The following is a 15,323-nucleotide window of genomic DNA, read 5'->3' as shown; positions in this document are numbered from 1 at the left end:
ACCAGATTTATTTTAGCACGTAAAAGCAAGCAAATCTGTGTGAGCCAGCTCTTATCATCAACTTGTAACAATATTTAGCAAATTAATCACAAAACGAAATGAAGAAAATTTTTGATTATACACGAACAAAAGTTAGAATTTTCAGAATTAAGAACAATAAACGGAGGATTCGGTATATTTGGTTTTTTTTTCATAGGGAGGTAAAATTTTTGTAAATATATATTATTTCAAAGGGTTGTGTTCAAATGAAGCACTCAATTTAAGCGTTTTTTGATTTCAATAACATCCAAAATAGGCTGCCGCTTGGTTTTATATCTTCTCTGCAGCTCTCGAATTTCCTCTTCCATTTCGGAATCCAAACTTTCTTTTCTTCTAATCAGCTCATCCAGTGTAATGTTTCGTAACTGCATATGAACATTTATAATGAAGATTATGGGAATAAAAAACTTACAAATTCAAAATCTCCATCACAAACGGCTCTCTGGAATCTGTTCTCGTATTCCGCTTCGGTGTTCACTGAAAAACACTTTTCAGGTTTTCAATTCACTTCTAAAACTCTCACTCATATTATAAGATGCATCTTTGTAACTACTCTCACTGGTACCAATTTGGAAATTTGGTCCCGTTCCCTCTTCAGCAAAAGGTGGATTATTGGATGGATCACAAGCACTAGCAGTGTGGCCCGGAGGCTGAACTCGTGGCGATCCATTGTTTCGAGAAGAACCTGCAAACAAAAGATCTGATTTTGAACTCCAAACGGAATAGGTGTACCATAAGCAGATTTTGGAATTTCTCCTCCAATTTTCAAACTTTCCATCTGGCTTCGAAGACTTTGCGCCGTCACATAGTTATCTGAAACGAGGTTGTATATATTTTAGTTATTATTTTAGTTGCTTCTCCTTCTTGCTTATTTATGCGACATGTCAATTTCCAAAAAAGCTCCACATTTTCGGGTCTCCAAGGCTTCACTCCTAAGCAGCCTCCGCCTATACACTCTTCTCTTCCTTTTCTTTTGAAACACAAAATCAATGCACCTGCGCTTCTAACCTAATAATGCAAGCTCATGCATGTGGAAGAGGACAGAAGGACCTTGTGATATCTGCTGCATCACTACTCCTTGTGTCCTTCAGCTTCCTAAGCCCTCGTTGCCATGACGTCGCCGTCTTTTTTGAATTTGAAACGTCATTTTTGTATCTTCGCTTCCCGTTTACACTCTTTTTTATCTTTTCCACTGCTTTGCGTAAAGAAAAATTCCTTTAATAAGAAATATGATTTCCTTTCCCTTTTTTTCACTCAGATTTCTACGTGTTTCTTATTTATTGCTTAAATTCGTATAGTGGAAATGCCTAACCTTTATACTGCACGAGAGTCGCATCTCCACCGTCGATCATCGTTGACATTCCTTCGCTTAGTAACGTGGCATCCGCTCCGGCGACTGCCTGAAATGCGAAAAATTAGGTTTTATGTTCCTTTTCGCTTCTTTACCACAGGAGCTTGTCCGAGCAGCACTTTTTCTTGGGCATCTAATATCATCGCTTGCAACACATCACATCCTGGTGCGTTCTCAATAAACGTGTGCTCACAGAGCCGAAGTGCTGTCTTCCTTTCTTCAGGCTTCTTAATAAGACAACATCTAATGAAATCGTTGAATTCTGATGACCACTCTTCTGGTTTTTTAAATGTCGGCGGTGGCTTTGTAGGGATCATAAAAATTGCACGCATTGGATGAATGTCCGAGTATGGAGGACGTCCTTCAGCCATCTCAATTGCTGTTATTCCAAGTGACCAGATGTCAGCTTTCGTGTCATAACCAATCTCCTCGATCACTTCAGGCGCCATCCAGAACGGTGTTCCTATTACTGTATTTCTTTTTGCCATTGTGTCAGTGAGCTGGCCAGCAACTCCGAAATCAGCCAATTTGGCGATTCCATCAGTGTTCAGGAGGATGTTGCCTGCCTGTAAAAATATGAATTTTAATTTTGAAATATTCGGTTTTTAAAACTCCGTTCGGATGTTTAAGAAGTTCATAACTAACTTTTCGATTTTGAAAAGTTCAGGTAAATAAAACAAACGTATCACCGATAATAAAACCCAAATTGTGAACTTTGAGCTTTGGGCTTATCTCGATTCTTGCGAGAGATTTTAGAAAATTGTCAACAGAAAATATTTTTCACATTATGATAAATAATTTATTAGTTGACAATTTTGTGATATTTTTCATAGAAATCGAAATGACTGAGTATAAAGTTTACGATCTGGGCACGCTTCTATTAAAAGAAATACGGTGTTTTTACATAATCGGTCAGATTGAAAGCCACGCTTTTTTTCTTCTGGGATAAATAGGTAGTGGCAGCATACTGAGCTGATTTTAGAAAGAACGGCCATATCGGACTTTTGTGTCTTACCTACGGAATGATCCGGAGCCAAATGCAACGGCCGGTGCCAGATTTTTTTGTCAGCCATAGTTTTGGAATCAAACTAGAGAAATTTTATTTGAGCGCTGTTAACGTGATATTATGTTTTCGAGAAATTAGTTTTTTTTTGAACACTCAAAATACGTTTTTTTTAGTTTCGTTGAAGTCGACAAATTGAAAATTCCAAATTCTTCTCACCTTAATATCTCTATGAATCTTCTTCAAGTCATGCAGGTACTGTAATCCTTTAAGCGTATCCCGTAGAACTGCACTTATTTCTTTTTCCGACAAAGGTTTCCTCCTGGCTCTCATAATGTCTGATATGGATCCGGCGCCACAGTACTCCATAACGATCTGAAAATTCAAACTTTCGTTGTTTGGGTTTTTGATTACTTTTAATTCCATTTTATGTAGCGTTCTCTTCGTTTCAAGTTTTTTTCAAACTTTGTGAGATTCACTCACCCATAGATCCGAATTTTTGAAATAGGATCCGTAGTACTTCACAACGTATTTGCTCTTGCACTGTTGCATTATACTAATCTCCTTGATGATTTCCTGAAGATCAGTATCCACCGGAACTTTCTTGATCGCTAACACATGACCAGATTCTTTGTGTATTGCCTTGTGGACACTTCCATATGATCTGAAATTTCCTACGATATATGTTTTGCCTCATCCAATTTCCTGTCAATTGGAAAAATGAAATTGAATAACAAACCCTTCTCCCAATTTCCCAACAATATCGAAAACTTCCTCTGGTGGTTTGTTGAGCGCCGACGAATCCAATTTGAACCCATCACTGAAACAAAAAATAATTGTTTATTTTGGAGTAGTGTCCCATTTTTTAAAGAAGACCCGCTTCGTTAGTACAAACCTAAAGCCTTCCTCCGAGTTTCGTCGAGAGCTGTCAGTTGATGGAGGCATGTGTAGAGGAGTCAACATGAAAAAGTTACAAACTTGGAAACTTTTTTGAAGCGTGAAAAAACTGATAAGAATGGGAGAGCAACGGTGTAAAGAGAAAAAAAAAGAGAAAAAACCTATGAAAATAGTTGTAAACTGATTGGAGAGCCCGTTGGCGAGTAGTAGAGGAATGAACACCCAATAGATATGAGGAGAAGAAAACGACCGAGCAGATGTTGTCCGTCCAATAGATTTGTGAAGGAGAGAAAGAAGAACTAGGGGCACAAGAGAATACAAAAAGAAAAAGAAAGGATGGACAAAAAGAAGGAAGAAACGAGAAGAAAGAAGATAAAACCTATCCGTGAGGACACATTAGTCGCATTTTTCTCTGTTACCCTCTTGGATTACCCCACTATTTTCATCTTCAATTAGAACGTCAACAGTGCATGTATGGTCATATTCTGGTGAAAAAGCGGGGGTGAGAAGAGACCGAATCGATTCGGACATCGTTTTCGACGGCGTGAAAGAGGACGGGAACTAATATCGACATGTGACCCCTAGTTCAATGAATAATGGACCTCGCAAAACGATTGTCCAAAAAAAAGAGAGATCCGAGTTCAACTATTCATTGGAAACAAAGAAAAAGTGCATGCCCTTTTCTTGGCTTTGAAATTGATTTTCTTAGCCGTCTAAGCAGCTTCTTTTTGTCAATTTACTCCTGAAGCAGCTGAAAATTAGAGACATGTTTTCGAAGAATACTGCAAAATAACAAAACGAAAAAAATCAGTGTAGACATTAGTGAAATCAGAGTTCTCCAAATTTCATCATCATCAGGTTTTGGAAAAAAAGAGTTACGACCTTTTCGGCTCGGAAACCATGAAAAGATCAGAGAACTGTATTTCTGTACAGTGATAAGAAGAGCATTAACTTCTACCGGAGTCGGACGCAATGCACCACACCCGACGAGCATTCGTAGAGCTCGCAGGGAGCGCTGCTCGTCGTTGTTTGAGCAGTGTGTGCGGTCGGGGGATGGAAGGGCGAAGGAGAAAACGAGTGCGATATATGCATGTGTACTGCGCTCGTTTTATAAGACTTGACCCTTCACACATTTTTGGAGGGCCTGTTTGTTGGTTGTTACGTCAAACTATGATGGTAAAATAGAGAAGTGTGTGGAATTTGCTATCTTTCTGCATGATATCGTATCTTTTTTTGGCTGATTGTATAGTGAAGAAGAATCTTTATCACCTGACGCATGGTTGTTTATAATTCTTTTTGTTTTCTGAAGGACAGTTACCAGTGTATTCTTTTATACGAAGTAGTATATGGTGATTTATTTCATTTTTTCGTTCTTTCTTTTTTTTTCGATTTTTTCCACTCACGCAGATATATGATTTTTTGATAATATCAAGTTTCTTTTTCTAACAAAAACGAAAAAAGATATTTTGTTGCCATCGTAAGAAAAACAAAGAAAAAAGATAGCATAAACCGAAAAGAAGAGTTCCATGATATGAAATTCGTTACACTAACATTTGGTTGATTCCTGCACTCTCCTCCTGGCAGAAGATGATAGAAAGTTTGTGTATGTTGCCGATTTGATCAGTTGATAAATGTAGAAGTGCCGAGAAGATGCCTCCAACACTTTTACTATTCGGAAACATTCGTTTTCACTAGTCGCTCTCCCTTCCAAAAACTTTCACTTGTCCTATTCTATTCCGCGTTCTCCTCAGCAAATACATTGTCGAGTTTGCCGGCTTACTTACCAAATTTTTTCTGTTGTGTTTTCAGTGTCACCATTTTTTTGTACGTTTGAATAGCTTACCTCAACCGGTTTTCCTTTTGTTTCAATTTCTCCAAGACCCTCTTTTTTCAGCTATGAATCAATACGATAAAGATAGATTCGACGTGTTTGTACATCTCACAGATATTCCAATGCTGGGAAAACAATATGTGCCAGGTAATATTCTTTAACATCTCCTTTTTCATATTATATAAATTTTCAGGACTCTGGAGACAAATCGAGGATGGCAACAACAATCAATCGAACCAATTCAATGCACCACGTCCTTCCGCACAGACACCACCAATAAATCAAAGACCCTCACCACCAACAGTGATGCTTGCTGGCACAAATGGAACACCGAGCACTAGCGGCAGCAATGCGGCTGTTGGAGGAATTGCGCGCACGATTGAGAAGGTAATTCATATGCATTAGAAAATCTCCCAATGTGAGATGACGGAGATGTGGAAGGACATGTGTGGGGACGAAGAGTAGCCGTAGATTTGGAAACGAACGGGATAGAAAAGAATTGAGATGTAGAAGCGTATTTTGAATAACAAGGGTTGTAGTTAAAGTCATATTGGCTTGTTAGGGATAGGTAGGATATGCAATTCAATCTAGGAAGTATATAAATCCAGAAAATAATGATTTTAGGGTTAAAACAGGATTAATAACATTGAAGGGCTTACTGCAAATACAGGAATACCGTATATTCTCTAATATAGCGCCATCTTATACTTGCGTTTTCAGCTCTATTATCACATTACTTTGAGCACTTTCATAAAACGGCCCTCTAATTTTCAACTATAAACCCAGATACCGTGAACACTCTAATAGAACGCCACCCGAATCGTCAAATTTGAGCCCGTGTATCTCTATTAGAGTATTTACGATATCTAGTTTCCTATAATAGAAATCAAAAACTTGTCAACTGACAAAAAGTTTATCATCATTTTAATAATATTTTCTCAGTTGATTAACTTTCGATATCTTTCACAGAAATCGAGATAAATTGACTCGAAGTTGGCAGCTTGAAGGGAAGGGCGTTTTATTACAGTGTTTGCGATATGTTAGAGCTATGAAAAATCTGTGAACATGTAAAAATGTAGGTGATAATATGACAAATAATTGTATTGGTTTAGAATTTTTCCAACAGAAATTTCCAACCGGGAAATGTAATTTTCATGAGACAAAGCTTTTGTATCCAATTCAGAGTAACAAAATCACAATAGCCTTTTTTTGCTTTCTTATCCCGGAAATTTCTACGGATTATCATTCAAAATTTTAATCTTTATTTCACACTCTCATCATTTCCTTGCCTTTTTATGACACTGACATTTTCATTTCAGCGATCATTTCCAATCACATCATCTGACGAACCATCGACTTCGACTCCTCAGGACCCACAGGCAAAGATTCCACGACTAGGAAATAATTGGCAACGATAGAAACCTATCTTATTTGGTCTCGCTTAGTACCTTTATCAGATCTCATCTATTGTGATAATCATACATACAGAAAACACACAATAAAAATGTTAGCCTTCGACTAGACCTTGAGAAAATCGAAAACATTTATTTGCAAAAAAGAAGGGAAATGCAGTAATGGTATCAAAATAGAGAAAAGACCACAACATCGCAGGAAAAAACGTAATTACATAAACACTCGTTATAACGGGGGATTGAGATCAAAACGTGTCCGAAAATTGAAAAATAATATAGGAATAACATTTTTATGGGAATGAAATCACACGAAAATCTCGCAATCAGCTTGGTCCTGAACCATTGCTTCAAACGTCATTCGAGTTTCGTGAATATGAAGGGATGCTGAACTATTGGACATGCCAGATCCCCTAAATTTGAAAATGGTTTGAAGCTACTCAGGTAACTTGGCAAACCTTCGTTTATCATTGCTACTTTGGGAAGGAAGAGTGATACCACCGATGATTTCTGATGATGATCGACGGATGCAATCATCGGATGAACGTCTGAAAATTAGATTTTGCATGTTTCAATTTTCCATAAATCCAGTTTCAAAAATAATTTCAAAAGAATTTTTAAATGAATCCTAAGAAAACGCACAAACTATTCAACAATATTAATAACACAACAAAGTTATGAACAAATATTTGAAAACGCTTTCCCTACCTAAACCGGTTGTGGTTTGGATTGTGTGCTAAATCTGCGAATTTCACTGACTTTGTATCATTTCATGCTTGGTTCTGTCTAGGTACCTACCTGAACGTTGTATTTCCTCCAGCCGAAATTGAAATACGGTTTGGCGAGATTTCATCGATGACGATTTCTGGTTTTTGCATTGAAATCTTGCGGTTGTTCATTGGTCTGAAAACATTTTATGAGTATGACATGGGAGAAGATATCTTCTAAAGTTTCATCGGTCATCATGCTTAAGCATCATATCTTCATTCGAATAGAAAAATAATGGTAACAAGAAAGGAGAGGGTTGGTTTCCATCATTCCTATAAACTTTCCCTAAATTGAACTACCGGTCCCATGCGGAGGACAAAACACTTGGTCAAACTTTAAAAGTATATCTTTAAAAATGTTTTTTAACCTTTTAAATATTTTGAACGAGTCACCAGAACTGGAAGTGTCAGAACTGAATAGATCAGGGTTACTGTTAGAAGAATCAGGTTAATTAAAAATCCCTGTTCAGACAACTAAAACACACAACTTACCCAGCTGAGCTCGTTTTGCGCAGAGGGCTTTTCACAATTTTATGGAAACCGCATCCACATTTTGCCGGACCTCTGTTACGAAACATTTAGAAGAGAGAAGCGATAAAAATAAGGTTTACCTGCTACTATCGCGTGGTGGAAGCATCCAAGATTTTTCTCGTTGACGACGTGACGAGCGACGGAATCCTAACAATCTACGGAAAGAATGACGGAATTTCTGAAACATTTTTTTGTAAATATATTATTCAACCAAAGAGTTGTTTATTACCGGGTTGATAGTCGAGTAGATGAAGAAATTCAAAGAAGAGTTGAGGTAGCCCAGTGCCGTAAACCAATGGAACCAAATCTCCAAATCGGCAGACCACACGTTGAATATTAGCTTATAAATTTTGATCATATTCAATGTGAAGAATGGGAGCCAGCAAACTAGGAAGACCACTAAATAAGAAACCATTAGAAACATTCAATTTCATTTCTGATACCCATGACTGTAGCCACAAGTTTGGTTGCTCTTGTCTCCCTCCGAATAGCCATTCCTTGTTTTGATTTCAGTTTTGCTAGTAGGTCAAGTGCCCAGTCCTAAACAAATCATTTTTTGTCTTTTTCAAAATTGTTTAAATTACTTTTAGCCCTGCCAACTTTTTTCGTGCAATGTATACACTTTCTCTCCTTGCGTATAAGTACATATTACTAATGGAACTTCTCGACGGTCGCTCCCAATCCGATATCATCTCGGACAACCTCCGCATCTTTCTCTTTTCAACCTGAAAAAATATATTTCAAAGACTCTTCAAAGATCTTCAAAAAGCCATTCTGTAAGCTGAATAATCATTAAAAGCTAATCAGAGTCCACTGCAGCTTATTAAACCTTCTTTTTACTGCACTAGATACATCTTGAGAGGGTTTGCAAAAGAATGTGGTGGTCCACCTACCTCCTTTTCCACTTTTCATCTGAATTCCTAAAAGCAAAGCTAACGAAGGTACTCATCTATGCAACCTCACAAGCTAGAAAGTATTCTGCTCATTTTTCGGCATATTGGTAAGCCACCGCCGTTGCTATTCGGTCACTAGCTAATAAGCAAAAAATGTTACACATGCGATAAGTGACACACAAAAATAAGAAAAAAAAAGGGATAGATGGGTTACTGTTATTTATGTACTGCTTCTAACTCACAAATTCATCTTTTTCATATGTTGAAGTGATCGGGAGAGAACTGGTTCCGTTCTAAAAGGGCGAGCGTAGAAAAGGATAGTTTCGGGGAAAGTTGAAAGGAAGAAAATATAAGCAGAACCGATTGAAAGAGAACACTTACCGGCGATAGTTGGATAGAAAACTTAACTTTTTCACATGCAAATTGGAAAAGAGGACAGTTTGTTATTTTAATAGGATTCTTTTAGTGAACAAGAAAGCTGTAGACTGGAGAAAAAAAACAGGACCCAAAAATTAAAACAGGACCCAAAATGCGGATGTCCAATCAGAATATTAACGGAGAGTTACAGGTTCACTTGTTTTAGAAACTATGTATCTTTTCTTTAAAATGGGACTACCGTACTCTAATATAAAAATGCTCCCAAAACCGACATTTTTGTTTGAGCCTATACCCCTCGGTTCCTCAAAAAAATATCAAAAAGTAGCTAAGTGACAGAACGTTTATCATGATATGAAGAATATTTTGTCAATTAACCAATTTTTTTATATTTGCTACAGGAAATAAAGCATATGGGCTTGAAGTTCACAGTTTGGGGAGAGATCATTATATTAGAGTGTGTACACTTTTTTCATTTCGAAGTAGTATTAAAATTATCCAAAATTTTTGATGAATAACTAGATATGGTTGGAAATACTATCAGTGTCTAATCAAATCTATCCTTTTTTATTTTAGGCAAGCTCATACTGAACAAATAAATCGTTTTAACCTGGACAAAAAATATCAAGAGCTCTTCCGAACACTTTGAATTTGAAAACGAGCTTTCTTTTGAGCTATGTCGTTGAGTATGTGCTGTAATCCTGTCCACCATAAAATGAGAAACTTTAAAAATTGTGAAGTAAATCTTTTTGTTCTTTAACTTTATGTTTGTATTCTATCATTTCCCTTTTCTACTTATTACGAATCTCCGTTTTGTGACTTTTGAAGATGAAATCTTTCTTTTTCCCTTATTCACTTTTTTCATTTGACCCCTGTGACTAACCAATGGTGGCTTTAGCGAGTGCAACTTTTTGGACTCTTCGGACGTGACGACTTCCCGATTTCCTACTGGCTGATGTGAATGTCGACGTCGTCGCGATGCAGCAGTTCCAAACGACACTGACTTCATTCTACCGCGACTCGAAATTGAATTGACCGCATCAGAGAATCGACGCGACATGCTGCAAGAAGAAGGATCTCGTTTTGTAATTCCCATTTTTTCTTCTCTTTTCTTCATCGCTCACTTTTTCGTGTAGGTTGGGCGTGGCAGTTCAAGGATGGGCCCGCTGGTGTCGATCTCGCATTTTAAAGTCACAGCTTCCAAAAGAACAGAGGGTGGTCGGTCCGGGTCTTCCTGCAAAAAAGGAGACGAGCATGTATGAGAGCACACTTGAAGAGCACAAACCTCGATTGTTGTATTTTCTTGACTTCCGGATGAGGATGGGTGAACTGCTTCAAGAATTGTTTGCAGCTGAAAAATTGTTATGATGTTTGGTCTTAATATTTGTGAAATTCTTTCTCATTACATAAGAATCCAGAGGAAAAAAACTCCAAAAACCTCCATTTCCATAGAAGACTCATTTTGTATCCGTTTTCGGAAACTCTCACTCTTTCATTATCCTTCTTTCCCCACGGCTAGTCCACTTTTTGGCTATTCATTCAGAGTCAGACTAATATCACATTCATATTTTTCGAAGAACTATAAACGAGATAATTTTGTATTCCGCGCGAAACGTCCACGGCTATCTGCGCAAACGGAGCTTGAGAAAAGTGTGTGTGCCGCGGAATTTTTCATTAAAATTTTTTTTGCTCTGTGAGAAACTTCTAGTCTCACCTGCTCTCGTTCACTATCATTTAAGGAACTCGCATGCTCCGCAGCAGTCTCCTCAATCTTCTTAAGAAGTGGCTTCTCCCAAGTGATCATGTTTCTATTCTTAGGTGCGATGCCTGAAAAGGAGAGAGCAAAGAGCTAATTCGAAAATGGAACATCAACTAACCAATGACACATTGAATTGCTGACGTGGTGATGTTACCCAACATCAGCACCAAATCCAAGAAATTGACCACCGGCCATTTCCTGAAATTATGAGTTTTAAGAAAGATATCTATAAATTGAATATACCTGTAGTTGAATAGCTCTTAGACGTTTTCTAAGAGTGTAGAATATATAACCATAAGTGAATATCATAATATTTTATGGAAGATAGAATGCAAAGATGCTACTTGTGAGCATATAAACAGGATTGTAAATTCCACAGTGATGTTCAATCACCAAAAAATGACTAGTCCGTGTATTGAATCCGGTTCCCAGAGGTAGCGAAAGTGCAATGCTGAAAATCCATGTGATAGCGATAGCCAAGTACACCCTTTTCCTATGTTTCATTGTTTTGTACTCCGCCGGTTTTGTTGCCGCAACCAATCTGCAAAAAATTTTTCTAGTTAGATTCTCGCTCAGTGCACATATGATACCTGTCAATACTAATCAACACAAGATGAATAATTGACGAAGTGCTTGCAGCGACATCCAAAACGCAATAAAAGTAGCAAACAAACAGAGGCAAGTGCCAATGGAGTCCGTTTATCTGGAGAATGAGAACTTATTTTGGTTTTGTGAGCTAGAAGTTACGGAAAGATAGATACTGAACGGCATCACGAATGCACCAACTATAAGATCAGCCATTGCAAGAGAAACCTGAAAATCGAATTTCGAGAACACCTCAAAAACCCTAGACCCACCAAAAGATGGTTCGTTGGAGTTTGTAAACTTTTGGTGGTCCATACAGCTGCCACTACCATCAGATTACCCAAGATACAGACGAGCGGAACGATGGAAAGTACTAGGTAGGACCATTCGGGCTGGAGAAGTTGGTCCTCCAGCTCCATGGCCGCCACTGCAGCCTCGATTTCCGATTCGTTCATCAGTGAGGGGTCTAGAGAATTTAAGAAGTTTATAAATGCTTGCAAAACTGAGAGCTGCATTTTGAATACATAGTGAGAAGGTAACAGAGCAGACCACTTTTATAAGACTTGCAAGAGATAAGAGGGACACAAAGGAACAAAAAAAACGTAGATGATTAATTGTCATGGATAGAAGAGAATGGTTAAAAATAGAAAACTTTGTAGAAACAGTTGCCTCTGGGATCAAGAATCTTTGCCTCTGGGATCAAGAAGGACCTTGACTCTAAACATAGATCTTTGTAGTCTCAAAGATCTAAAATTCTCCCACTTCCTAATTTTCAGAATCTTGCTTCATTTTCAGATGGAATACTAATCAACAGACCACCTAGTAAAAAAAAACGGGGATATGCTCAGATTCGGTGTTCCAAAAGGAGACAACACAGGAACACAAGTTTTTTGTTCTAGTTAAAGACACACACACAAAACGGACTGAAAATAAGTGAGCCTAACATTTCGTATTCAGTGAAAAACAAAGATGTCAACATCATCAAAAGCGGACACTTCCTAAAATCTGATTTCTTTGTTCTTCAGGGGTATGCGTTGCTTCTGTTTCACGTCATTAAGAAGGCGTGATATTGTAGTTGTACATTGGTACGGCCAGTTTAGGAATCGTTCGAATTATCAAGTTATATGTCACACGAAAAATACAAAATGACACTCTTTATTTCACAGAATCAAACTATTAAAAGGCACATGCACTTTAATTAGAGACAGAAAAAGGAGCGATGAGAGATGAGACCAGAATGAATAATAAAGAAGGAAGGAAGAGCAAAAGAGGAGTCAATTTAAGGTCTAGGTTGGAGAGGCTAGAAGAAGAAAAAAATAGAAAAAAGAGAAGAAGAAGAGGTTCGGTTCAAGAGCAAAATGGGGGAAGGAGGGTACCCGGGAGAAAGAATTAAATGAAGCGAGAAGAAAGGGCTTAAACCGACAAAGAGGTTGATTAGTGTAATTTGTGAACATTAAGAGCGCCTTTGAAGATTTTTTGAAACAGCATTGGTGGTCAAAAAATTTGGACATTCGAATTTCAAAGCTTGGAAGTAAGTCGAAGATGCGAGCCACTCAAGATGGGATTGGTAAAGTGGTACGAGAGGTTTAACGAGTGGGGTGCTAATCAGATTGTGTATACTACACATTTTGAGGCTAGCATCACACATACACAGTTCACCAGGAGCCAGAATGCATTGGGTGAGGATTTGAGAAGATTCAGGATTCACCTTGAGTAGAGCAAGTCAGAAGAAAAAAATTGAATTCCATAACAGGAGGCACGGAGTAAAATCAAATATTCATATCAAAAGACGACTTTGCACACACACACACACACATACGGAATCTCTGTGGCCGAGAAGGGAGGGGATGGTGGGTGTGTCCTTCAAGAAGTAGAAGCCGACGAAGTAGAAGAAGAGAAGAAAAAGAGCTACGGTGCTCTCGGAGCAGTGATTGAGAAATACCTCGTGCTCCGGGGGCCGACACATACGCCGGTGGGAAAGAAAATATTCATACCTCTTCTTCTCTGCTCAAGATCCTTCTCCAGCAACATTTTTTTATGATAGCAATAATGTCTTAAAAACTAGAGAGACGATGAGGGAAGAGAGTTGGAAGCACAATTAATAAAACATAAATCGCGGGTCATATGCGGAGGAAAGCTTTTTCGATCGAAAATTTCCTTTCTGCAAGTGTTTAGTTGAGGTTCCCAGACTGAAATTTCTCTGGAAATTGGGAACTCCAGCAGTGGTACAAGTCACAAAAGACACGAAGTTCTTTGAAATCTGGTCTAAAATCTTTGGGGACGACTTTTTGTAGAAACTTTTTCCAGGAGTGAGAGAGGACAATCATAAATTCATGTAGCTTTTGTCTTCATTTCGCACTATTGTTTGTGGTCAGTCGGTTTTTTTTCCTTGCATGTGCGTCATGCAGGACCAATTGATACGTGAGGATTCATTGGTTCTGCCCTGTTAGATTCTCACCATAATATGACAACATTCCCAGGACAGATGGCTAGAATGATGTTGCTGGATTGGAAGGGTGACAGAAGCAATTGGATACAAGATGATAAGGTTAATGAATATAAATCTGAAGCCTGACATTCGAAATTTTGCAAGCAAGCGACAATGGAAGTTTTAAAAGTTATCTATAGCTACATGCTTTTCCATACTTTTCTAATTCCGGAGGGGTCAGGGCTGGATCGCAAAAAACTCTTCCGCCTGGTCGGCCCGCGTAGTCGATTTTTAGAAAATTTTTGAGATAAATTTATTGAATTCCACCTAAGAGAAAATTTCCTGAAATAATTCGCCATACCAAAATATAGAAACTATTAAAATTTCGGGAGACTATCATAAAATTTTTGAAAAGTTTTAGAATTTTAAAATTTCAGAATTTGGCCCCAGCCTGGGAGTTTTTAATGTTGACCCCGCCCAGCTCGTGGTAAGTAGCCTGTTTTCTGATGAATAAACAAAACACACATTTTGACTACCTCAGAACCTATCTCAAAATCTTCTAAAATGATATCGTCCTACGTGCAAAGTGTTCCAAAGTTCTCACCTCTTTTCTTATTTTCTCATTTCATAAATTAGAGTGAGAAATTCATGCTGGCGAAGGTTTTAGAATTTTCCCACAGTTTTCAAAAAATCTGATTAAATATAAGCGGGAGTTTTCGATGACGCAATTTGCGAACGGACGAATGCGAGCAGTGACTACTGTAATTCATTTTTTCTTCATTTTTTTCTAAGTCAAGTTCGGCTGAGCTAAATCACTGAAACAACCCTGAATTAGCTTTTTTATATTTTATTACTAACTTACGGTTTTTTGAGGTCCTCCCACACGGAAAATAAGGAGAAAAAAGAAGATCAAAAGACTTCTCACTCTTCTGCGAAAGTTGATTTACGCAAGTGAATCCTCATCTTAGAACAGCATGTGTTTTGTGAATAGCTCACTTGATAATACAATAGATCGAAAAAGAGAAAAAGTGCAAGAAAGTCACGAAGAATCCTTGGAACGTAAAGGGTGCAAAAGAACTATGCAAAGAAGAAGTAAAGGGAATAAAGATAACATTTGATCAAAAGGAAAAGTTGGATGTTGAAAGAAAATGGAAATAGAAGTACTTCTTTTCCTATCAATAGCGCAATCAGCATTATCATAGCGTGTTCAATTAAGGTTTATTCTCATCGAATGGATGGTGTGTGCGTCACCTTTCTTCACTCATGAGACTGGCAGATATCTAACCAAAAAAAAATATAAGAATAGGAAGCTGACTTCTTCTGAATTCTGCCAAGATAAGATTGAATACTACATTTACAAATCTTCAGATTCAGGATTCAAAATTTTTCAATCTAAAAGTACTAAGATTAACTTCTAAAGTACTTTGATGCCAAATCCAAACACAAAATGAAGCT

At 37.8% G+C, this 15,323-nt stretch overlaps 3 protein-coding genes across 3 annotated transcripts; 1 reads left to right on the top strand and 2 right to left on the bottom strand.

The window, feature by feature from the left end:
* Positions 1–254: 254 nt before the first annotated feature.
* On the bottom strand, positions 255–3,338 carry Cbr-cst-1 (the record flags this gene model as incomplete). The annotated part of the gene is made up of 10 exons (XM_002644459.2): positions 255–404; positions 452–516; positions 563–724; positions 772–852; positions 1,352–1,439; positions 1,486–1,956; positions 2,613–2,768; positions 2,877–3,057; positions 3,133–3,213; positions 3,289–3,338. The coding sequence occupies 10 exons, from the start codon at positions 3,336–3,338 to the stop codon at positions 255–257; spliced, it is 1,485 nt and encodes a 494-aa protein (XP_002644505.2).
* A 1,848-nt stretch (positions 3,339–5,186) lies between these two features.
* Positions 5,187–6,539, top strand: CBG14394 (the record flags this gene model as incomplete). The annotated part of the gene is made up of 3 exons (XM_002644458.1): positions 5,187–5,268; positions 5,315–5,508; positions 6,441–6,539. 3 exons carry the CDS (start codon positions 5,187–5,189, stop codon positions 6,537–6,539), a joined length of 375 nt encoding a protein of 124 aa, XP_002644504.1.
* A 298-nt stretch (positions 6,540–6,837) lies between these two features.
* On the bottom strand, positions 6,838–11,895 carry Cbr-dop-6 (the record flags this gene model as incomplete). The annotated part of the gene is made up of 17 exons (XM_045239572.1): positions 6,838–6,943; positions 6,989–7,078; positions 7,329–7,433; positions 7,790–7,861; positions 7,909–8,006; positions 8,058–8,227; positions 8,272–8,368; positions 8,413–8,553; positions 9,980–10,157; positions 10,221–10,330; positions 10,382–10,447; positions 10,811–10,923; positions 10,974–11,053; positions 11,208–11,396; positions 11,446–11,558; positions 11,603–11,668; positions 11,713–11,895. 17 exons carry the CDS (start codon positions 11,893–11,895, stop codon positions 6,838–6,840), a joined length of 1,977 nt encoding a protein of 658 aa, XP_045095414.1.
* Between the last annotated feature and the right edge of the window lie 3,428 nt (positions 11,896–15,323).

This window comes from Caenorhabditis briggsae (genome assembly GCF_000004555.2).
Source record: "Caenorhabditis briggsae complete genome, chrX, whole genome shotgun sequence".
Lineage (NCBI taxonomy): Eukaryota > Metazoa > Nematoda > Chromadorea > Rhabditida > Rhabditidae > Caenorhabditis > Caenorhabditis briggsae.
Note: the sequence above shows the minus strand (reverse complement) of the source record. Positions and strands in the feature narration are given on the sequence as shown.